General features: G+C 34.7%; 1 protein-coding gene across 4 annotated transcripts in view; it reads right to left on the bottom strand.

The window, feature by feature from the left end:
- The window catches only part of LOC118193583 (zonadhesin-like), an 82,253-nt gene that overhangs the window by 12,261 nt on the left and 44,624 nt on the right, over positions 1–25,368 (bottom strand). For 3 of the 4 annotated variants that reach the window (XM_035364693.2, XM_035364695.2, XM_035364694.2), the window contains 4 exons: positions 20,385–20,564; positions 8,393–8,572; positions 7,519–7,698; positions 1,911–2,090 (listed from right to left, as the gene is read on the bottom strand). In XM_035364693.2, coding sequence (XP_035220584.1) covers positions 1,911–2,090; positions 7,519–7,698; positions 8,393–8,572; positions 20,385–20,564 — 720 coding nt within the window. The remainder of the gene's footprint in view (positions 1–1,910; positions 2,091–7,518; positions 7,699–8,392; positions 8,573–20,384; positions 20,565–25,368) is intronic. The other variant, XM_035364696.2, reaches the window with a different exon arrangement.

Here is a 25,368-nt window from a genome sequence, read left to right as displayed (position 1 = left end):
ATGATTTTAAAACTATCGTGTGAATGAAGCTTAAGGGACGCAAGGTCAATCAACGACAGGCCCAATGTTTAAAAATGTTAAAATTCGTGGACTTGATGTGAGAATAAATCACAATAGCAACATAATATAAATGTACGACGAGTCCGTTTTTGCCTACGGATATTCAGCAGTATGCATCGTTGAAGTTAACATGCGTTTTCAAAAATACGCTCAGAAACATATGAATATTTCAAAAAACATATGCCGAAGACGCTTTACCAGAACTTATAGCGTTTCCGCGTCTAAGAAAGGCCGAGGTTCGTTTCAAATCCTGTTAAAAAAGTGAACGACGGCATTATGATTAATGCAGCGTCTGCTGTTGTTGGAGGAAATCGCCGGATGGAGTCTTGAGCATGAAACACATCTGCGAGATGAGTGTCGAAACTGTAAATTCCTGAACGAAACCGGAAGCGAGGGCAGATCTGACTCGTGAACATGAAAATCTGGTAACGAAACATGATGAGGCATACTTAAAACGCATCATTACAACCGATCAGTATTAGCAACATCGGTATGATTCTGAAAATAAATAGAATAAATAGTTATAAATAAAATAAATAGTTCAGCGGTTTTCAACCTTTTCATTAACGCGTACCATCTAAACAAAAACTGAAAAACTTCAGGACCACCGCTGTATTTTACAATGATTATTTTTTAAATTCTCAAAAGAAAATTAAAAAAAAAATATATATATATATTGCCATTTGCACTACCTATTGGCTATTTTTTTTTGGTATTAAATATGCACACATAAAAATGTTAGATTAAAAACTGGTTTTCATTTTAATTATCAAAATTTAAGTTATAATACTTAAATTCTAAAATTTAGTGTGAAATTTGGGTCTGTTTAAGAAAGATGAATTTCTTTACGTCTGGTTTTATTTCAGCTATTTTTAACCGTAAATTAGGATCCACTTTTAATTTTGTTCTGTGTTTATTTTTCAAATATAATATGGAAGAAAATCCTTGTTCACACAAATAGTTTGTGCAAAATGGCAATAAAATTTTTATAGCTTTATTTGAGATGCCTTTAAATTCTTTTTTCCCGTTCAGCCGAACGTTAACAAGTGTGTTATTTTTGAAATCTTCAATTCGAGTTCACAGGAAATTTCTGTCAATTGCTCTTTTTCTTCACGAGATTTTTGAACTTAATAGTTAAATGTACTTTATTTCTTTGCATACTACCTATTTTTCTCTTGCGTATTACCGGTTGAAAATCCCTGGGCTAGTACATCTTGACAATTCAAACTTCAAAGAAATCCAAAGTTGTAAAGTCAGCGAGACAGCTAATGCTTATCTCTTTTTTTATTATCGCGGAATAATTTATTAGTACTCAATGAATGTGCATTGAACTGTTACCAGTGTTACGTGACACCTTTGAAGACCCTGACCTAAAGTGACTGACGGAAATGATCTGAGCTGCATACATATAGTTGGCGTTTATACCTAAATATGCACTTGCTTATTTTTTTAACACTCTTGTCCCCAAATTGATTCGACAAATATCGAGTGTCTCCTTCACAGTCTATATATTTCAGACCTAGCTAGGCAAGACTATTTTTTATTCCTTCGTTCAAAGTCAGAAATTCGAGATTTCCATTTTGATTCAACAGCTGTTTTGAAGAAGGTGGACGCGATTTTAAATACGATGTTGAGAGATGAATTCCAGCATGTGTTTAGACTATAGAAGGCATATTATTCTAAGTGTATAGCAATCAATGGTGATTATTTACAAAATTACCACATGAAGATCGAATCTGCCTAGTTCATTTCAATATTAATAAATTCATTCTCATTTTTTGATTAACTCTCGTATTAACATTAAATGAACATAGGTTACTTTACTCATATAGCAGTTAGTGAGTAGTTACCTTCTTTTGGGCATTGTTCTGGAAGCACACATTTCCCGTATTCGTTTCTGACAAGACCTCTTTTACAGAAACATCCTCTGACACACTGAAGAGTGCAAGGGCTAGGTTTGTCTTTATTTGTACATGTAGCAGGACAAACTGATCCACATTCATGGAATACTTCGTCTTTCCCACATAGCTCTAAAAAATGAATTCACGTGATGTGAGCATTGGTCCCTCCGCAAAAAGAACATTATTGAGTATTTATTTTATTATATTATGTTATACAAGGAGCCTAAAAATTATCATTAATTGCTAGATATAATTAAAATGTTTTCTAAAATTGCAGCAAGATTTTTAAATTTGTGTTCTGAAATTAAACAAAACTTGTTTATATTTGAACTATAATTAGCGAATGATAAAATGTTATTTAAAATGCTCAAAATTTATTATTCATTTATTAATAAATAGAATTTTCCTATAGTTTATATAATATACACGTTATTCAGAAAATTGCAGAAATTCAGAAAATTGCAGAAATTCAGAAAATTCTCAAAATAATACAAAGAAATCTGTGTAGACAGTTTCTTCAGCACTATAGATAAGAATATTCTAAACTACAGAATGCATCTTTTTATGTGGCCTCCATGAAATAGCTCGATAAATAAAATATTCATAAATTTTATCTAATAGGTTTCATATTTTATGCGCACAATTTGCGTATGTGTGCGTAACTGATATTTTATGGAAATCATTACGAAATTGTTTGCATGAACCATTTTACTCAATACTGAATCATTAATAGCCAAAAGAAGACCTTTTGCTATGGAGTTTCTCTCTAAACCTGAATGACTTCATTTCTAATGGGTGATAGGAGCTAAAAATTAATCTAGGTCAGTAAGTTTTGTTTTCGAATATCATCCTGACGTCTGCAAATAAATAACGATGTAGAATATAACTTAATACCTGTAATTAGAATATGATCACTAGGATATTAATCACTAGGATAGTGTGAATATTTTAGTAACTGAAACATTTATTCTCTATGATATTCGTATCAAAGGTTAAATTTTTACATTTTACAGAACTCTTCTATACTCGGCTTTTAGAAAGTTTACAAAATAGTCTGTAGTTCATATTGCAAAATTTGTCATTGGAAGTGCATGTCTAAAAATCAGTATTTAAGGATTTCAGACTCTAATCGCCTTTTTCTCCAAATAGTTTGTGTATTAGCATAAAACGCCCAAATAATATAAAAAAGAATTTAAGAGATTTGTAGGAAATATATACTTTGGTTAAACCTGATAGCGAAAAAGATGAAGCTTATGCAATAAGTTTCCTTTTATTTAATATATGCGATGTTTTTCAGAGCTAAGTAGATCGCATTTGGAAAGGTACACTATAGCTGAGGATATCTCAGTGAAGAAACACGTTCTGAAAATTTACACAAAGAATTAGGAAAAGGTTACATTCCGATAAATATTAATATATTGCAATCAACTGAAAAATTAAAAGATGTAGTCTAATCAAAAATATAACAGGAACAACATTTTAGCTTCCTTCCCGGAAAAGGACTGAGCTCTGAACTACACAATGTAAATGAGTATTTCATATAACTTAAAAAATCGGATGAAAGAAAAACGAATATCTATAAATTCGGGGTGAAAGCTGTTTTTGTTATAGCTAATAAAAGTATTGAATTATATTCCCAAGCGCAACATGAACAGCAAGCATTTCATATACAAGCATATTTCATACCATTTTTAAGGTGGGGTTATTTCTGACGTAAGTAACTCAAAAAACTTCAAATAGAAATTAAGAAAAAAATAAGTGAGTACCTTCGGTGGTCAAAGAAAAACACATTCCACCGTAAACTGAGAAGTTCTAGGTTTATCTGTTTGTCGGTTGGTCGATTAATTGACTGCGCATCGCAAAGCACTTGAATTATACCTATCTCAGGAAAAATGAATGCACTTGAGGATTTTCTAAAGTAAACTGGCTGACATTCATGTTACACACAAGGCCGTAAAATATCTAGGAAAAATACCAGTATTTAGTAGTCTTATACAATATCCATCTCTGGGATTACAAACACCAAGGATTATTTGTCACGACTTAGGCAAATAGCCCTTGAGGCTTTGCCGTAATTAAAAACCTAACCTAACCTATTGCCACGAAGTGCCTATAGAGATCCCTCTATCTCTACATCATAAACATAAAACAAAAGGCAGAAATAGGAAAAAATGCATAAATAGAATTTAAGGAAAAACTAGAGCAAGTCAATATGTCTGAGAAAGTTTAAAGAGGACAAGAAATTTTAAATAAAAAATTTCTCTTTCTATAATTTTTATATTTAAAAATTTTTCCTTAGCTCAAAAGTGTTATTAGTCTCGAAATGAGATTTTGCGTAGCATCGCTATAAATGCGTCGTTTCACTTTTCATTCGTGTCTGTTGCCATGCGGCAAAATACAAGATATATCTATCAAATTGAATCTGTCTATTGTGAATTATAAACTAAGCTATTTGAATGCAAAAGATGCAACTCTGAAAAATATTCCTTTTACTTCCTTGTACGAAGTAAGGAAAGTATTGTAATCGCAAAAAATTTCGGGCATCATATTTCAACGAAAAGCATCTATTTTCACCGCTCTCAAATCTATCTCAAGGATGTTTTTGCGTGACATCTGTATGTATCTGTATATATGTATTAAAGGTCTCTTTTTCTAAAAACGGATTAAAAAATGGATTAAAATGGATTCGGAAGAGACTATTTTCTTAACGTCTGTACGTACGTACGTACAGATATGTATCTCTCATAACTCAAAAACGATTAGCCTCAGAACGTTGAAATTTTGTATATGGAATTGCTATAACATATAGTTCCGCATCTCCCTTTTTGATTGCAAACGGCAGCACTGAATATATATATGCACACACTCTGTTATACGGCTAGGTGAGCTCAGTCTTTTTAATTCTTATATGTTAGTAAATTGTCGAGTTTTTACTTTAAAAGTAATTGAATTGTGTTGTTCTTATGTTCTGGTTAAGGTTTTTATGCCTTTAGCTAATCTTCATGCGATAGTTGTAGAATTATCCACAATTTATATTATTATTATCAACAAGTTATCAACAATTATCAACAAGTTATTTAAATGCGCCTTACGGCGCAGCCAAATTTTTTTACATTTGAAACTTAGCAGAATAATGAATTAAGTCAGTTTCTGCACCTTCAGTGTCTTTTTACCGAGTGCAGCGAAAAGTAATCTTTCAATTTTCTGCACTGAAAAATCAGCCTTCTTGTCCAGTGGCTGAACTACTTGTTTTTACGGAGAAACCCTAATTCTAAATTGAATTTGGTGTTTTATGTTTTTTTCTGTTTTTCAATTTTTAATGAAGATGTTTTGAGATTTTATGTATTTTTGCCTTGCCTCGAAATGAGAACTGAAGTAATTGAATATACGTATATCTCTAGTGAAATTGGAAGAAATGAAATACAGCACAAAATGTGTATAGTTTAGTAGGCCGTACAAGGAAGTCATGTGGTGTCCTCATCAGATTTTTTAAGTTTTGAAACAGATTGATTTAAATAATAAAAATGAGTTTAATTTGTAATCTATCTAATTAAAAATATTCAATATTTTCATAGAATGACGTTATATTTTATTATTTATTTCATATTTAGTAGAACTTTAATGAATTTTTGATTAGCAAACTCAATGATTTGAAAGCGAGATGTGGCAATACTGTGCGGAATAAACACTTTTATCGCCAGCTCGCAAGACTGTCTATAGGATATTCTAAGAATAGGCTGTATTTTACTACTTTGTGATTTTGCTGAAGAATCAAATTTCATGTGGCTTAAATGTGAAGAACGCGATATTTAAAAAAAAAAAAAAAAGTTAACCCGCAAAACGCTAATCATAAAAAAAAAAGTTTTGTAAGCTATCCAAAATCCAACGTAGCAAAGCCGTTGTAAACTGCTCCAAGAGGTTGCAAAGTGGTCGTAGTAACGTCTTTGCTACATCATGTGCTACTTGGAATCTTAGTAAGAAAACTAAACATTAATTTGATAAACTGGAAAAAAAAAAAAAAATAGAAAAATGTTGGCCAACATTTAACATCGGAATTCTAAACATATCCTGCTTTTAAAATTTTGTGATTTTGCTGTTGAATTGCATATGCTGTAGTGCAAAAAGAACGATACTTAATGATCAAGCTAAAAAGTTGGTATTAAAATATGGTAGATGAAAATTCTTCACTACCAGAATTTGACGACTGGGTTCCCGCCTCCTCAATAACCCTTTAAACGAGGGAGAAAATAAACCTATTGTCTCCTTTCTTACCGTCTGCCTTAATGGTTTAATTGGAAGCAGATCCGACTGGTAATCGGTAGGTCCGAATGTTCGAAACTCGGCGAGGGCACTGCTCATTTTTCATGTTTCTTGCTTCGAAACACCTAATTACTCTACAATATATTTTTTGGAGAGTAATATCTAATTTAAAAATGCGTAGCTTACTCGGTATTTTATTTTAAAATGTTTAGGCTATTTCATTTAGTTAACGAAAATTTTATAATGCCTTTTATATTATATTAACTATAATGGTACTGTTAATTAAACAGATTATATTTTGTTCTTAATTATCTTACCATGCTTATACAAGTAATAATTTTTTTAAAGTAATAGGCCTATGTGAGGTTTAAGATGAAAAGAATATGAATTTACTCCAACTTTTGATCATAGCAAAGGAACAGATTGGCTTCATACAATTTTCATAATTACCCTATGTGAAACGTAAATTCAACACAGTTTCCCTAGGAAGAGAGTGCATTAAGCCTTCGTAAATTTTTGACGAAAACTTTCCTTCCCTCAGTAACTTTAGGGTTCTTTGTAGTAGTCAAAATAAATACACTTAAAAATATTGTTAAATGAATTGGGTGAAATTTGGTTCACTTTATAGTGTTTTACTTGCTTTCGTAGCATAAACTAAATCCATACGATTAACAGACGAACAGCGAATTATCGCTGTCTGAAATTAACTATAGAGACTTAAAAAAAAATGAAAGCAACCTTTTTATGTAATAAAATTTAGAACATAAACGTACTTCTCATGCTCACAGGATTAGCCACCATTTGTGGCTATGCAACAGGGTAATAGTCAAATTCAAACTTTAAAATGCAGACTAGGAGTCTAAGACTACACATTAAATCGAAGTTGGCTCATAACCTCTCACCGGCCTAATAATTTAAGTGACGGCAGCTATAACGCAAAGCGCAGTAAATGCAATCTTATCAAAGCCAGAAAAACTAAGTAACATGGAAACTAAGAAGCAGAAACACGCTCTGTCTTATAATTCAAAAACTTCAGCTTAAAAACTGTCTAATTCACTTGCATTTATCGTGAGGAAAAGGAGAGAGAAGATGTTATAGTAAAGGCTGAAAGCATAAATAATTGGTTAATGAGCAATAATAGTAACCTTAGAACTTCATTCAGTATTATTGCACGCTGAAAGCCCAAACTTTCTTGGCATTTATTTCATTTGTAAGTCAGCATATACAAAAAATAGCTCTGCCTAGGGAAAAATTGGGAATTATTTGGAGAAAATTAAAAAAGTGGAAACAAATTTACCTTGTTTCGGGCATTGCTCTGGAGGTACACACTTTCTGTTCTCGTTCCTAACCAGACCGTGCTTACAGAAACATCCTCTTACGCACTGAAAAGGGCAAGGAGTAGATTTGCCTTTGTTCTCACAGGTTGGGGGGCAGGCTGATCCGCAGTCCAAGAACACTTCGTCTTTTCCGCATCTATCTGAAAACAAAATCGAATTTTCTTTTTTTACTTCCATTGCCGAGATTTCGTTATGGTGCTTAACATTCTCCTATAGTTAAAGCTATAAAAGTAGGGATTTAGATTTTACAATATAGACAAGTTAGATACGTTTAGATCTTGATAATAATACAATATGTGCTTCTAAAAATTGTTTGCAGCCGAGATCTAACCAAGAACATTATCAAAAATCTAACCAAGAACATTATTGATCCTCATGTTCAATCCACAGATCCAGCAAAGTTTCTGGCTATTTTTCTAAATTTTTACCTATCATAAAATCGAAGATAATTTCAAAATCTGCAGCAGGAATTCTCGAATTCATAGAACTGCCGCGACGTGCTTTTCATTTAAAAGTAACCGGTCTGCATTTTGGTTCGCAACATTTTCCACAAAAATAAATTGGACAGAAAATGTATTTTCAAAGCTGAGCCATAAACGTGTTTCAGGATATTTTAAATAAAAGTAAAATATGTAAATAATTATCTAAATAATGATATAAATCTTTTGATTTTTCAGCATTGTTAACAAGAATAAAAAAAAAAAAAAAAAACCCAGCGCATTTTGTACTACGGAATTCAAAGCAATTTAAAGGATTTACAATCTTTTCAGGAGGTTTCTTTTTATGACAAGACAAAATTATAAAAATTACTTAGAATTGTAAAATTATGATTACCAGTTCTGGGACATTGTTCTGGAGGTATACACATCCCATCCTCCTTTCTAACAAGACCGGTCTTACAGAAGCAACCACTCACACACTGCAGAGTGCAAGGCGTCTGTTTGTCCTTATTTGCGCAGGAAGGTGGACATGCTGACCCGCAGTCTAAGAATATTTCATCTTTTCTGCACCTTTCTGGGATAAAAATCATAGGTCTTGAGTATAAGATTAATTTGTTTGAAGCATGATCATGCCTTCCAAAATATTATATTAAACTGAAGCATAAAATTAAAGAACAACTTAGAAAATGTTACTTTAACTGAAATGCATGAAAAGGAATATTGTATATTTTAGTAAAAACTTGAACAGAGATACATCTCACTATTTATATATTGCAAAGCTATATCATAACATTTTGTAGCATGATAAGTACAAAGAAAATCACGGCTTCTCATTATTAAGAGCAGGAACAACTGATGCAATGTCTGGTGAACGCTAACCAAAATGCAGGCATTGCAGTGCCTTTTTCAGGAATTCAGGAATAGTGAATTAAAGCTTTTATGACATTGAACTAGGAGGAAGGGGCATCTAGACCTAGCACTGAGGCAGCCTTACGCGGTTAATCGGCCGAACCTCTAGAAGGTAAAGGAAGAACTCTAGAAGGTTCTCCAAGGAGGAAAATTTTTGTTTCGCAAAGTTTGGGTTTGAATCACAACTCTGGTGGACCGCTACGCATCCACCGAATAAGCGCAAAGCACAAAGTTTGACGTCGACCCAACGCTGACCAACGGAAGTCAAATTCCCAAGGACATCCTTCGATATCAAACAATGTATCGTTCCCACAACCAAGGGGAAGACAAAACAGTACCATATGGTCCCTGCCGAGCCTGAACCAACCACCGAATAAACGATAGTCCTAGTCACTGTGAAGACTGTTAATTTCCCCTCAGAAATTAAGTCTCTAAATATTGACCTACCCAGAACGCCGGAATTACTCCCAGTCGACCCCCGGAGGAAAGCTTTTATGACAAATACCTACACTTCCAGGAGGTCAGATCTGAGCGTTTGGAAGCGTTTGAAAGGAGGGCTGGCGCGAAAAGAAGAGTATAAAAAGTAGAGTAGTAAAAAAGCGTTAATTCTAATAACCGTGTTCGTATTGAGAAAGAAAGAGTTCCGGAGTGTATTTTAGAAGATTCATTAAACATTTAATTTCATTTATTCATCAAATGGAGAATATCTATGAACTCAGGAATTACCATATTTTAGGCAGGATCTTTAGTGAAAGAATGCCCTACTCGGGGAATGCAGGACGTCCTCTTCATATCTCTGGCCCATAGCCGAGTATTGTTAATATTCCATTTATCCTCCCCAGCGCAAGCCAATTTTACAAGAATTAGATCTTTCTCGTTTATTCAAATACTGTCCGTTCTTAGCAGATATACGTTTGTTGAGAATTAATATTCAGATTGACTCTTGAGTCACAAAGCTTGGACTTCATTGGTAAAATATAGGTAAAAGCAATATTTTCAGTGCTAAATGCCTATTGTATGCTGATGACCAATTTATTGAATTTGAATAAGTGTAATTGACTATTATGTTAGCTGTAACCGTAAATCCATCTTCATATTGCTTTCCAGTAATTTCTAAAAGCAGAAAGTACGAGAAGTATTACGCGACCGGTTGAAAACTATAAAAGGCCGGAGAGAGAGCGTCTGAGTTCAGTTGTTTAGTTAGTGTTGTTGCGAGTTATTTAGATCCGCGTGAATTGAGATATCAGAGTTAGCTTTCTCTTTAGATGCGATTTGTATTGCGTTGAATTTAACGTTTATATCAGTTTGAAGTATAACTATTGGTTATTTGCGTAATATTCTGAATACTTGTAGGAATATATCTGAGGAAAATTCCAGAGTTCTGATGTATTTCTTTTGATAAAATAAATTTTATTAATCTATTATGGGACTTGTGCATTCAATCTATTACGAACCCGTACGCACGCAACACCTTTTGGTGTCAGAAGTGGGATTGAATGCCATAGTACGTAGTGTATACTTTAATGTAAATAGTATGAGACCATGGTCCTATTTGTTTCTAAATTTGTAAATTTGTGCACTGTTTTATTGATTTAGCAATTGATTTGTTTCAAGTTATTTATCGCAATAATTGTTTATGTTGTTGTTATTGTATTGTAATGTTTATTATTGCATTGATGCTTTAATTGTAAATATGGCTTCCTGTTTAGGGATTGTGTTACAACTCGAACGCGAAAGTTTCGCCAGTGGCAACGAGGAGTCGAAAAACGAACTTGAAGGAGTGGTCGCTTACTCGGTTTCTCATGATAGAATTTCATACGAAGGGGGATAATCTCCATCTTCTGATTTGAAATTAATCTCGAATTATGTATATATTGTAATATAAAAGATGTGTGCAAATAAAAAGTCATTAAGACTTTATTAAAGTAGTGATTTGAATCGAATATAGAAATCGAAAGCTCTCCCAAATAGAACTATGGATTATAGAAATAATATTTTTTAGTGGTGCCGAAACCCGGGACTTTGGATTAGAATTTCGAAGATTAACAGATGGATTACCTGTAAACAGGTAAACAATTCCTTTTTTCTTTGAAAATTAAAAAAAAAAAAAAAAAAAAAAAAAAAAAAAATTGAGTTTCAATATTGTGATTAGTCAATTTTAAACAGGGAAGCTTTAGACAAACTGAAGCAGAAACGTACGAATGAACGCAGTAGCGTTACGAAATTAATTACAAATTGAGGATTGCATTGAGGAATTGCAGGAGAGGAATAAAACAGTTCTCGAAAGAGAAAACACGTTGAAAATGTTGAATTCACAAATCGAAACTCAGTTAAAAGATGCTAAAGAATTTGAAAAAGATATATCTGCAAGTGATAAATACAATGAACAAATTATGTCTGCAAAGTTTAGAATTAAAATAAGATTGAATAAATGTAATGAAAATTTGTCTGTGAAAAATGCATCAGATAAAAATTCTTTGAGCACATCTGTTTCTGAAATAAATGTATCGTTATCGGCTATAAAATTGCCAAAGTTAAATATTCCAAAATTTTCAGGAGATGCAGGAAAATGGTTAGAATTTTTTAACAGTTTTCAACCTGCGATTGATTAGAATAAAGCGTTAACCAAGATTGAAAAATTCGTATACTTGAAATCATATTGATAGGGCAAGCATATAATGAAGTTGAAGGATTTCAGTTAACCGAACACAATTACGATTCGTGCTTAGAACTTTTAAAAGAACGCTTTGGAAAACCAGAGAGAATTATAAAATCACATATGAATAATCTTTTGGATATAGAACCAGTTAAAAATTCTTCTAACTTAAATGCACTAGGAAGATTATACAACGCTTGTGAAATAAACATTCGAAGCTTAAGTAATTTAGGAGTAACTTCAAGTTCATACGGACACTTGTTAAATCCGATATTATTGAAATTATTGCCTCATGATTTGATTCTCGAATATCACCGAAAGCGTGATCCAAAAGAGGAATCTGATGTTACAGGTTTAATTGCTTTTCTGAAAAACGAAATTGAATGCCGCGAATAAACGTACGCAATTAACAAATCGGAACCAAAATTCGTTCCATTGAACGGAAAGAATAAACATTTCGACAAACACAAAAGTAATTTTAAATACGCAAACAATAAGTTTAACTCTAAAGTTAGACCCTCGTCGTCAGCGGAATTATTAGCTCCCGTAAAGGAAGAAAATTGTATTTTTTGAAAAATAACACAGATAATAGTGAAAAGTGTAATATGAGTGTAAATGAAAAACGAAGTGTTCTAAGATTACAAGCTACATGTTATATTTGTCTGGCTCAAGGTCATAGATTTTCAGATTGCTCTGAGAAAAACTCTTGTGTATACTGCCACAAAAAACATAATGCAACCCTTTGTTACAAAAATGAGGAAAAATCCGTAGCATCGGAATCAAGAGGTGTAGAAAATTCAGCCTACAATCACATTAGCATCGGTAAGAATAAAATATTTTTACAGACGGAGACAGTAGAACTTAAAAGCAATAAATTAGTTTTTTGTTTACTTGACAGCGCTAGTCAACGCTCGTATATTCAGAAACGTCTGTCTAAACAACTGGGATTAAAAGTCGTGGAAAGGGAAGAAATAATGATTTATACTTTCGGATCTCAAGTGCCTACCAAACAGAACTGCGCGCGAGTAGAAGTAAAAATAAAAATCATTTTCGATAACCAGGAATTAATTATTCAGGTTTTAGAGATTAATGAGATCTCAAATGCTGATCTAGACTATCCACCGGAAAATATTAAGGAGTCGTTAAAAGATAAGGGAATAATTTTAGCGTATGTTGATCACGAATCTTTAGATAACAACAGCGTATCTTTGCTCATTGGAGCTGATAATTATTGGAAATTAGTAAAGGGCAAAATTGAACGTTTGAACTCAACATTAGTTACAATGGAAACCAAAATGGGTTGGATTTTAATAGGAAAACTGTTTGATCATATGAAGGATAGGGAAAATGTGACTCATGCCGTCGCAGTGACTTCTATATTAATTCACACATCGAAGATTGAAAATTTGTGGAAATTTTCAATCTTCGATGTGTATGGAAATTTTCAATCTTCGATGTATATTTATCTTCTTTGTATTTATTGGGTATTCGAGACCCTGTTGAAACAAAATGCAGAAAGGAAATGGAAATTGCCCCATTGAATCATTTTAACGAAACTGTTACCTTTAAAGAGGGAGGATATAAGGTTCAATTTCGTTTGGTAATAGAAAAGGACTGTTTAAGTCAAAATTTCGATATTGATAGACAGCGTTTAAACAGTACGACGCACCGGTTGATACAAAAGGGAAAATTCCAGGATTACGAAAATGTTTTCACAGATTGGTTAAATGATGGAATTATAGAAGAAGTCCCTGAACACGAAATGAATAATCAGTGTCACTATTTACCACATAACGGGGTATTCAAAGAAACTTCGACCACGAAATTAAGACCGGTATTTGATGCTTCCTGTAAAGACAAAAATTCGCGCTCACTTAATGATTGCCTAGAAAAGGGTCCAAATTTGCTGGAACAAATTATTCCTATAATTTTAAGATTTCGCAAGAATTGAATAGGAGTTATTTCACACATAAGAAAGGCTTTTTTGCAAATGTCAGTGAATAAGAGTGATCGAGATTTCTTACGATTTTTATGGTGGAAAGACTTTGGCAAGGAGGAACTTACAATTTTTAGACATAAACGCGTTGTTTTTGGATTGAATTGCAGTTCCTTTTTATTGGATGCTGTATTAAGACATCACATTGATCTAAATTCGTCTAAATATCCTGAAACAGCGGAACATTTAAAAGAATCATTCTACGTAGATAATTGCATCACATCTATTCCTGATGAAGAAAAACTTACGCGATTCATCGAGGAATCGAAATAAATATTAGATTCTGCGTCATTCGATCTGAGAGGGTGGGAGCACACTTCTCTTTTGAAATCTGAAGACAGTGTCGAACCTACTCCTGTGTTGGGAATTTTGTGGGATAAGGAAGATAATAGACTTTTCTGTGAGGTGAAGACTGCTACTTACAAACCAGTGAATCTTACTAGAAGAAATATATTGTCTATGGTACATCGCATTTTCGACCCCATGGGTTTTCTCTGTCAGATAACGCTAACACCTAAACTACTCATACAAAAGACATGGTTGTTAAAATTTGGTTTAGATGCAAACATACCCGAAGACTTAGGGAAAGAGTTCTTTTCGTGGACTGATGATTTGTCACTTTTATCCAGTATTAGAATTCCAAGGGCTTTAGATATAAAAGGAAATGAAAGTCTTAGTCTTCATACGTTCTGTGACACAAGTAAACAAGCCTATGGATGTGTGATTTATTTAAGAAAAGAAACAAATGAAAATGTATCGGTGTATTTTCTTCTAGCTAAAGGTAGAGCGAGTCCATTAAGAAAAATGACCATAAATCGTCTAGAATTATTAGCCTGCTGTATAGCAGTCAGACTCGCAGCTCTTGCTTTACAAAAACTCAAATTAGACAACGTTCCTAGGAGCTATTGGACAGATTCGAATACTGCTCTTTCTTGGATCCAAAGAGATGACCACTGGGCACCATTTGTAGCAAATAGAGTAAAAGAGATACGAAACTTGTCATTGGAATCTGAATGGCGTGGCGTCACATTCCAGGAAATTCGAATCCAGCAGATATATCATCACGAGGGTGTTCGATTAAGAGTTTTGTGAAATCTCGCTGGTGGCAAGGGCCAGAATGGCTTATGAAGAACGATGAAGAGTGGCGAACTAGTGAAGTGACTACTAACGAAGAAGAAATCATGAGAGAAAAGCGAAAGAACATTATTTCAACTTTGGCTAATATCACCGCTGAAAAATGGCATCTGATTTACTTTTCAAGTTACTTTAAAATTGTGAGAATGATTTCTTGGATTCTAAGATTCATAAATAATTGTAGACATGGAGGCAGAAATTATGGCAAAACCCTGAGTGTTGAAGAATTGGACATTGCTGAGAAGAAATTAGAGAAGATCGTTCAACAAGAAGCATTCTATAGTCAAGAACAGTTGAAGGGACACTTTACTTTCACAGATGAAGAAGGGATTATAAGATTGAAAACGAAGATTTTGAAAAGACATGACGATGAAAACTTCCGGTGCCCCATTGTACTTCCATCCAAATATGAATTAGTAGAAATAATGATAGAAGACTACCATTTACAACTTTTACATGCTGGTACGCAAGTTCTTTTAACCAATATTCGTCAAACATTTTGGATAATAAAAGGAAGAAAAACAATACAAGGAGTCACATCGAAGTGCGTTCGGTGCAAGCACTCGGCGAAAGCTCTTGATACAGTACCTTGTCCTCTCCCAGAAGATCGAGTCAGAGATACTTATGCATTTGAGGTGACAGATGTTGATGTAGCAGGACCACTTTATTTAAAGGAAAATAGAAAAGCTTGGATCTTGCTTTTCACATGTGGAGTTTATCGTGCGGTTCATTTAGAATTAATTGAAAGCTTATCGACTAATGGATTTTTTCTCGGATTTCGAAGATTCATAGCACGAAGAGGACGGCCTAGAGTAGTATACAGCGACAACAAAATTCCTTGCCCCTACAAAATTTGTGCCTGCACAAATTTTGTAGGGGCAAGGAATTTACTCCGATCTAAAGACTGGAACCAAATTATCAGAAGTTTTTCGACAATGAAAATTCACTGGAAGTTAAATCCACCAACCGCAGCATGGTGGGGCGGCTGGTGGGAGAGATTGGTTCAGATGATCAAGAAACAAGAAATTATTGAGAAGAGTCCTGGGAAAAGCATTACTTTCATATGAAGAAATGTTAACTATCCTATGTCATGCAGAAGCAAATATAAACTCCAGACCATTAACATACGAGTCAGAAGATTCCACGGATTTATGTGCATTCACTCAATCTATGTTTATTCAGAATGTGCGAACTGAAGGTGTTCCGGATCTGGATTGTTTGGATAAAATCAACTTATCAAAAAGATGGCGGTATTACCAAAAGTTGCGTGTAGAATTTCGTAAAAGATTTAGAGATGAATATCTTGGACTGTTAGTACATCGACGATATATTACGATTGAACCAACATATCATTCTATAGAACGAGCCCTTTTAACTTTCGGATTACGAGGCAAAAAATTCAGATTATCTTTCCCAGCATTCCTACAATGACCTCCATTCCTACATTCTCTCTAGACCACGTCAGTTACAACTCAAGAGATCGCCTTTTCACAGATGATTCGTGTATTGAGGTGAGCACAGGCTGTGGACTGTGTGTCATGCTAAATGATGTCCTGAAACATACTTTGAAAAGAAGATAATCGTAACCTAATATTTCACGCTGAATTGACGGCAATAAAGAAAGCTAATAAATCCTCTTATACAGTCGAGACACAGGCCCATATACGTAGTGACTCTTCATCTAGTCTAATCTAGCTGATGACATAAATCCTAGAAATCCGCCAGTCATAGACTTGCAAAAAGTACTCCTCAGCGTAACGCCAGAATTTCGGCCACGGTTATGCTGGGTCACAGCACGCACGGACATATTTAACAATGAGCCTGCAGACGAACATGCTAAGCAACCAGCAACTGGCATGAACTTCCTGGAACATCCTTTGCCCCTGCCAAGTTCCTTTCTTAAAAAGGATTACCTACAAGCACTTAATAAAACTCTGGCAATTCAGATGGAATATTTTAACAATGGGAAGACGGACTTTTAGTTTTTGTCTCCATGTCTCTATTAAGATGCTTACATTTTTCTCTGCATTGACTACTTTTCTGTCATGCCGTAGACCTTTCCCAACATATCTTCATTTATTCGGTATTACAGAACTGGACTCTTGTGAATGAGGACAGCAAGGAACTCCGGACCATTTTGCTTTTTCCTGTTGTCTTACGAAACCTGTTCACATGACCCAGCCATTTGATCAGTGCTGGGAACAATGGACTTCACATCTATTAAAAACCTGTAAGGTATATTTTAATTTCATAACAGTTATTTTAATTTTGAAACCCTTTCCTTTCAATTCTGGTTTCCACTTACAACTCCCTACCAGAATGAGGTTTTAGATTCGCGTTGAATGCAAATGAGTTAGAAGAAGTATTTAAGAAAGGTTCCGCTTACTTAGATAGAGAGTGCTACGAGCTCTTAGAGGAGCGTGTTTGCCTTCTGGCTAAGTCATTCTGGAAGCTGTTACGCTCGGCCGTATTGTACTTGCCCACTGATATGCACCTGCTAGTTTAATTTAAGGGCCAACTACGTTAGATAACTGTGTCTAGCTTCGGCTAAGTCTAGTTTAGCTAGTAGTAACTTTGTTTCTTATTTCTGAGTTAAAGCTCGAGTAGAGGTCTTCCTGTAAGCCCGAGAACGCGCCAACTGTTATTCTTATTTGAGTGAATAAAAGGGTATTTTAACACTTCTCGAGTCTACATCTTAATTGTTTTGAACTAAGCGATGAGTCGCTACAAATTTCACTAGATTTCTCGACGTTCTATCATAGACAAAGGGCAAGAACACGACAAACCAAAGGAGCTCTTACTAAGCTGACTAAAATATTGCTGTTCTGTAATAAACGATATAAATACTCATCAATTAGCTAAGCAAGCAATCTCTGGAAAAAGCTTATTTATTTCATTCATTTATTTCTTTCTTTGTTTTTTTATTTATTTTATTTTTATTTATTTATTCATTATTATTATTATTTATTAAATTAAGTACCTGTAAAATTTATTCCGCAACTGTTTCTTTATTATATTAAGTACCTGCTTATAACTCTGAATTATACATTGCATATGGGAATGTAAAGGCCCATTTACACTAGCGGAACTTTGAGTCTAAGAAATGCACGCGGAAGTTGCTAGCTTCACTAAATTGCGAAAATGTTACTCTTTTTTTATAACTGAAACTGAATATGTATACATTTAAATAAACAGCCTAACTTATAACATTATTCAAGAGTTTAAGAGTTAAATATTTCCTCATAATACGAAAAAATTGCTGTTTAAAAGCTCTCAAAAGAGTCTTCAAATTCGCCTGCGTTTCTTAGGCTCAAAGTTCCGCTAGTGTAAATGGCCCTTGAGATATCATTGTTTATGCAAACTACTACTCTATGTACCTTCTGATTTTGTAAATAACTGTCGTCTGATCTGTCAGCCCTACCTTCATGGTGGCGGCTACTGGATAGTAGATCTATTCGCTGAGCAGGCACTGTTCTGCTTGGTGTTACCCTTAGTCAGAAGCTTGCTCAGTGGTAATAAATAAATCCATTCTAGCAATACAGCAAATAGCATCAGTCATGCCATCTATCGGCTAATGTCGCTATTAACATATTTGTTGATCGTTGACCATAATGAGTTGATCAGGCGTACAATCATTGCAATTCTAACCTGTAGATGGTGATGCTTTCGTGAAGTGGCGGTTAAATGTAAAAGAAGGGCAGACGGCCGCCGATAAACGGCGGGAGAATGGTAGCTGTATCAGCTGTAACGGATGCTGGCAGGCAGAAATAAGTGCTTAATTCTACATTGGCGTCTAACAAGTGTTAACATATCCTAAATAACGTTTTCCCACAGGAATTGGGTGCATAAGAGCCAGTTTCTCTTAGAAAGTCCTCCACGAAGGCATCCCTTCCCTTAGGCAGATAGCCCTAGTGTGCTTTGCCATAAATAAATAAACCAAACCAAACCAAACCCACAGGAATCGGTTCTCAATACCAAATGCAGATAGCATATATTTCTGTTAGTTTTCATTAATTTATTTCTGTTACCTTTCGCGGTTTCAAAATTCATTCTCCATTTTGTTCTTCTAGGAGTATTGAAAAAAAGATGAAGATGATAAACATGACGAAGAGGAAGTGCCCAATTTCACCAAGAATTTCAACCATTTTACAGTGCGTTAAGTGGAAGCAATGAGAAGTATGAAAACATTTTAAATTTTGAAAAATCTTATTTTCAATTGAGTTAAATTCAGCCAAGAATCAAAGAGAAATTTGCGATTTTTTATTGAAAAGCAGTGGCATTTTTTATCGAAAGAGAGTAAAACCTGTCATTCACATATAAAAATAAATTTTAATAACTATCAGTCGTAAGAACTAATATGTTTTCCAGTGCTGTGCAACTTCATTTCACTAAATTTTGAAGGATTACTAATAGCTAAAAGAAATACATTATCTCGAAAACAATGAAGAGCAGTAAATTCTGTACTCGACAAATCACCGAAGCGAGTATTAGTTTAAACTAAACAACTAATTAATTCCATTCAACAAACTTGGAGCAGCTATAGAGCATAAAAAAATAAGGTAGCCTGCCATTGAAAAGACAAAACACAGACTTATATATTGCAAACGATATCAGACTCAACAATTGTTTACCCATCGTAAATGATTACTGCCGTTTCCTTGCTGGATAGTGGCTTATTTAAATAGAAAATCTATTTTGTGCTGTCTATTAAGATTAGTATCGAAAGAATTTCTCCAATACGCTTGAAAGATGGTGGGTCGAGGGCTCATTGTAATTAATTAAGGAGCTTTTTTGCATGCTGCTAGCAACTGTAAACAGAAGTCATTTTAATTTTTTATATTTGGTGTTCAAATTTAAAATTTTCTTACTGTTCAAATTAGACACTAAAATATGGGCTTTGGCTTAAAATATGGTCTTGCAGGCTAGAATGGAAGTTATTTGCTTTTTTACAAATGGAAATAAATATTGAGAGCTGCACGAGGAAGGGGTTTGTCGCATTTCTTTTCCATGTATTAAAACAATTTATAAAATTTATGATAGTCAGTGTTTCAAAATTTGAATCATAACAATAGCCGTTAATGAGTCTGAAATTTAATGTCTCGTGTTTTAAGAACCATGTAGAGTTTATGAGCACTGATAAAGGTGCAGACGTAAGATATTTTCTCATTCCTTACTATATGCCTAAGCGATGTAATTGGAAGCAAATCCGCCTAGCAGTCGGAAGGTCTGCAGTTTGAATCTCGGCGCGAAAGAATAGAAAATTGTCTCACCTTCCCTGATGGAAAAATTCTAAATAGCTCTACAAGTGATAGACGAAAATTCGTCACGAGTGGGAGAGAATATGATGTATTTTTTCCCTCCTTACCGCGTGTCTACGGGTGTAATTGGAAGCTCGGTTGGTTAGCAATCAAGAGGTCCGAAATTAATCTCGGAGAGGGAACTACACATTTTCACAGTTGATTAAAAAAAAAGAAAAACTTAATGATTGTATAGAGAGGAAGACTAAATATAAGAAAGAAAGAAAAAACTGAATGAGACATAGATAAAATGTTTCCTCTTCAGTCAGTTCTTGCCCTACCTTTGAATCCTGAAATACACATTCAATCAAATTTAATTTTTCCATTACTATAAATACTTAACTATACAAATGACAATAGTCATATATTATTAAAAAAATTGAGATTATCTTACTTTCCTTTGGGCATGCATCTGGCGGTACGCATTTTCCATGCTGATTTCTAACAAGACCTCTTTTGCAGAAACATCCCTTCACACATTGTAAAGTGCAAGGAGCTGATCTGTCCTTGTTTGAGCAGGAAGGAGGACATGCAGAACCACAGTTCAGAAATTCTTCGTCTTCTCCGCACCTGTCTGTGAATAGAAACAGTTATACAGTGAGATATTTTAATGCCTTATTTACTAAATTTAAATGTATAGTCTATAATTATAAAACAGTTTGGCTGTGTGCGAGTATGGCGTTTTTCCTTGGTTAACGCTATAAATATTTCTGGTATTTACATTTCGTATGGAAGTTGTTTTCTTCCTTTTTTTTCCGCCGTAAGCAAAACAGAGATACTCGTATTTTTAATAGAGTTTAATTCAGACAGAGCCCGACTCTGGTACTTCTTGGTTTTCACTAAAATCATAACTCCAAGCGGAGCCATTCGGAGCCTTAAATAAGAAGGGCTCAGTTAATTTGTTATGAAAATTATACAGCAATTTAATTATAAAACTGTATTATTAATGCAATATTTTTTATCAACTGGCAGACCTGACATTTCTGATGTCTTTGAAGGATGTCTTAGTTGCTATTCTTGTTAATGTTCACTTGTCTGACCTATAGTAAGCTTAAGCCCACGAAATTGCTCGTGGCGAGGAGCGCAAGTTTACGCAAGATTGCTCTTGGCGTAGGGGACAGCCTTGAGCACTTTACAGGTTTCAGTGAGATTTAACTTACTTCTGCTCCCAAATTTGATGGAGAGTACAGCGGGGGGGGGAGGGATTGGGTCCGAGTGTCTCCCACCCCTCTTCCCCTACCACCAGCATTCCCAGACAATTTACGGCTCGGTACATATTTAGAGTTCCTCCATGCCGCATGGACACTATACATTTACAAACATTCATGCCTTCTCCAGGATTCGAACCCGGGTCCTGCGGCTCGGCAATCAGCGACGCTAATGATGTCTCAGTTTTTCTGCTAAAACAAAATAGTGGAAAAATTAGAATGTAATGATTTTTTTTCAGGAAGAGTGATATTTATAGACTCTACTCATTCAGCAAAAAGTTTTAAAGGATGTTATAGTTCGTCAACGTTTTGCTATCAACATTTTATCATCATATTTTGCTATTATTAATCTAATAAACTTCTAGCGTTGCGCGCCTCCAACTTGCACGCAACCAAGAGGTGACTGTTGAAACTGGATAAAAGACAGAGTCTTGTTAAGGGTTTAAGTCCCTTTTTATTCAACGTAATAAATTACAAGTGCGTGCTCTTGACGCTCACAAACTACGCCAACTTGGCGGTAAAATAAAAATAATAACCTAAAAAGAAACTAAAGACAAGACTCTAACTACGAGGCTCTCTAAAAGTAACTAACCTCACCGCGTTTTACAATACCGCTGCTAATTCAGCAAACTTGAAGATCACGTTGAAAGATTAACAATACTTCCAGGCAAGCACACAGGCCGAAACGCGGGGTTATTCAATTTCTGGCTAACTACCTCCGCGCTCGTGAAGTAAGAACAGCACACCTCGAACTCGTTTCCTTTCTATTTAACTCAGAATATTTCCGCTGATAATTTGAATCCTTGCGCGTTCTACTAAAATTTACATACTCTGGCATTGGCAGTTCCAGGGGAAAGTAAGGCTTGACAGGAAAGGTAGTTTAAACTTAAAATTAATGTTAGTTAAAATAAATATAAACCCTACATTTGCCGCTGCCAGAATTTGGAAAACTTGGAAGCAGGTCCTACAAATGACCTGTTGTAAGTTTCTATAATTCTGAACTAACTCTCGAGAACCTCGTTTACAAAAAAAAAAAAAAAAAAAAAATCTTATGTAACAAATTGTATACTAAATTTCTGTGTATACTTATAACTCTCTCTTCTTACAGCAACTTTTCCTGGACTTCATCAATCAATCTTGGTCTTTTCCTTCCAGCATCTGGAAGGAATAAGTATCAGTATCTTTCTAAATACATTATAATTTACACTTTCTTGACACAATAAATTTTTGTTTTTAAACGATTCGTTTTCCTTAGTTATTGCTTAATTCACATTCATTCAATTTTTCAAGCATTAATTTAACTTTACCCTGGCTCTCCACCATGTGTGGTGTCAAGCGGGAATATTCCTGTTTCAGTCTTACAACACTTCCCCTAACCACCATGATTTGTTAGAATTCAACGACCAAATAGACACACCTTACTCGACATTCTACAACTCGATGAGCTACTTTAACATTCTTAAAAATTCAAGTGTAGGTGGAGAACCCTACAAAACACATTCATTCTAACTTCCCCCTCATTCATCTTTAAACATGCAGGCTTTCGCTCTAAAGCATGACTTTATCTACAGTTTAATACTTAAATTTTGAATTCATTCCTTTTGAGCATTTTACTTTTAGCATCTAAAATTTTATGCTTCTAGACTAAATTCTACTTTTACATAACATTCAAGTATTTACGTACATTTACAAAATTTTAATACATATGATTTTTACAATTTACCATAAAATGAATAAGAGAAAATAAATTTTTACTTTACTCATTCTTCGCCAAGCTGGCGGCACTGAAACTAAAATTCTTATTAATACAAGAATACGAAGTTATTTTTATCTTCGGCCAAATTTTGGCTTTAACATAACAGAATTAGTCTTTCGACCAACAGAAAATGCTTGTTCTTAGCTTTTATACTTAAAGAAAATAATACTTTCGCCTTAGCTAAATAAAGTAAAACAAAACTAAGTCTCAACCGAGACATATTGACTTTCGTCAAAACATAGAACTTCGTACTTATGCATAACATTTCGGAACAAAAGAGAAAAAAAAATTATAGAAGATTTTAACTTATCTTTGAGTTTTCGATGCTTGAAACTCCGTCATTCTTTTCTGGCAATATTGTTCCCAAGTTATAGGTTTCATGGATGTCAATCTTCTCCTTACTGACCTCCGAGTGTCGTCCACATTAGTTTTTGTTTTGCGTCCTCTGCGTGCTGGCCTCTTGGCGGAGTAATCGTCTGGTTGTTGTCGTTTCCGTTTTTCCATTTGACGGCTGGTCTTGACGTCCTCCGGTCTGGAGTCCTTCTTGAATTTCTTCTGTTGTTCCTGGTATTTTTGTTCCTCCTGCTGCCGTTTCAGTTTCCGGAACGGCGGCCTTGCTGGCACCTGACTCTCTGGCCCTGGGCGCGTTCTCCTTGATGTATAATTTCTACTGCGATCCGTTGTAGGTGGTGTTTTGCTCTTTACCACGGTTTCTTTACGCGGTGCATCTGTATTCTTGTTTTTCTTAAATGATGGAGTTTGAAAGTTTTTTTTTTCTTTTTGGTACCGTCGTCCGGGTTGTAGAAGGGCTAGGTCTCTCTTCAGTTCTCTGCTTCTTGGGTGGTGGAACAGTTGTTATTTCTGGACCTTCTACTTCGTTTAGACTTGAGTCCTGCAAGAAACTTTTAAGGATTTCAAAATCATTTGGATTATAGTATTTTTTCACCTGGTCGGGACTTGCTTTACAGATCTCCCCTCTCTCGTTCTTAAGATATAATACGACTCCTTTGATTTCCTGAATTACATAGGGGCCTTCAAATTTTGGAGCTAGCTTTGCCGTAAAATTGTCTGGGGCACTTGATAAAGAAAATTTCCACTTCAATACTTTATCCCCAACTTTAAAATCTGCTTCACGGCGTTTTCTATCATAATATGCTTTTTGCTTATTTCTTGCCGTATCCGAGCTTTTAAGCGCCTGATCAATAAGTTTTTGCACATCTTTCTGCTTAAACTCTTGCTCTCTTTGTTGCACAAAGAATGATTTATCTAAAGGCGTAATTAACTTTCTGCCTAAAAATAATTCTGCTGGCGTTTTTCCAGTAGTATCGTGATTTGGCGTTCTTAAAGCATAAGCTAATTCATTTATGTAGCCATCCCAGCGCTTGTGATGTGTGCTCACGTAACTGCGAATTATTTTTACTATGTTTTTATTCACTCTTTCTGCTATGTTTGCCTGTGGTCTATACGGAACCATTTTGATATGGCGTATGCCAAGTCCATTGCATATGTTTTCAAATATTTGACTAATGAATTGTTTTCCGTTATCGCTAATGACTTTTATCGGTGCACCGTATTTTAAAATGTATCTGTGTAAGAATGCATCTGCGACTGTTTTGGCTGACGCGCGTTTAAGTGGAACAATTTCTGTCCATTTTGAAAAATGATCTACTATTACTAAAAGAAAACGATTTTTATTTAACTCGCTCTGGGGGAAGATCTATGCCTAAAATTTCATTCGGAAATGTGACGCGAATGCTATTTAAGTACCCGGCCGGGCTGTAATTAATATCATTTATTAACTGGCTTTGATTGCAGGACCTGACATACGCAGTTACTATTTTGTATAATTGCGGGAAATATACCGCCTCGCGTACCCTTTTTAAAGTCTTTCTGACCCCTAAATGACCCGCTGTTTTCGCGTCGTGTAATTCCTTCAAAATGCTTAATCGAAGCGAGGCTGGGATGACTGCTTTATACTGAAGATTTTCGTTTGTTGTTTTCGTATAAAATAATAAATTATCTATTATTTCATAGTTTTCTGCTCTATTTCTTATCGCATCGATATCTGTGTGCTCAAAGCTTTCGGGGTCTTTCAAATATGCATAGATATTTCCAAATTCAGGATCAGCTTTCAGTTCAGTGATAATCGTATCTCTAGAATCTAAAATTTTTGAAGTCAACACAGCGCATTTAAGTTCATTTCCTTCATCGTCCAGTTTTATACGAGAAAGTGGGTCAGCTACATTGTTTTCCTTACCCGGTTTATATTTTATTCTGATATTATATTCTTGGAGTTTTAAAGCCCATCTTATTAACCTGGGCGTTAGGTTTTTCCCCGAGTAAAGTCTACCAACAGCCGCATGATCCGAAAAGACTGTTACTGGCGCTTTGCCGAAATAAACTCGAAATTTGTG

Source organism: Stegodyphus dumicola, chromosome 10 (genome assembly GCF_044657685.1).
Source record: "Stegodyphus dumicola isolate Sdum_Otavi_A_Nest chromosome 10, ASM4465768v1".
Lineage (NCBI taxonomy): Eukaryota > Metazoa > Arthropoda > Arachnida > Araneae > Eresidae > Stegodyphus > Stegodyphus dumicola.
Note: the sequence above shows the minus strand (reverse complement) of the source record. Positions and strands in the feature narration are given on the sequence as shown.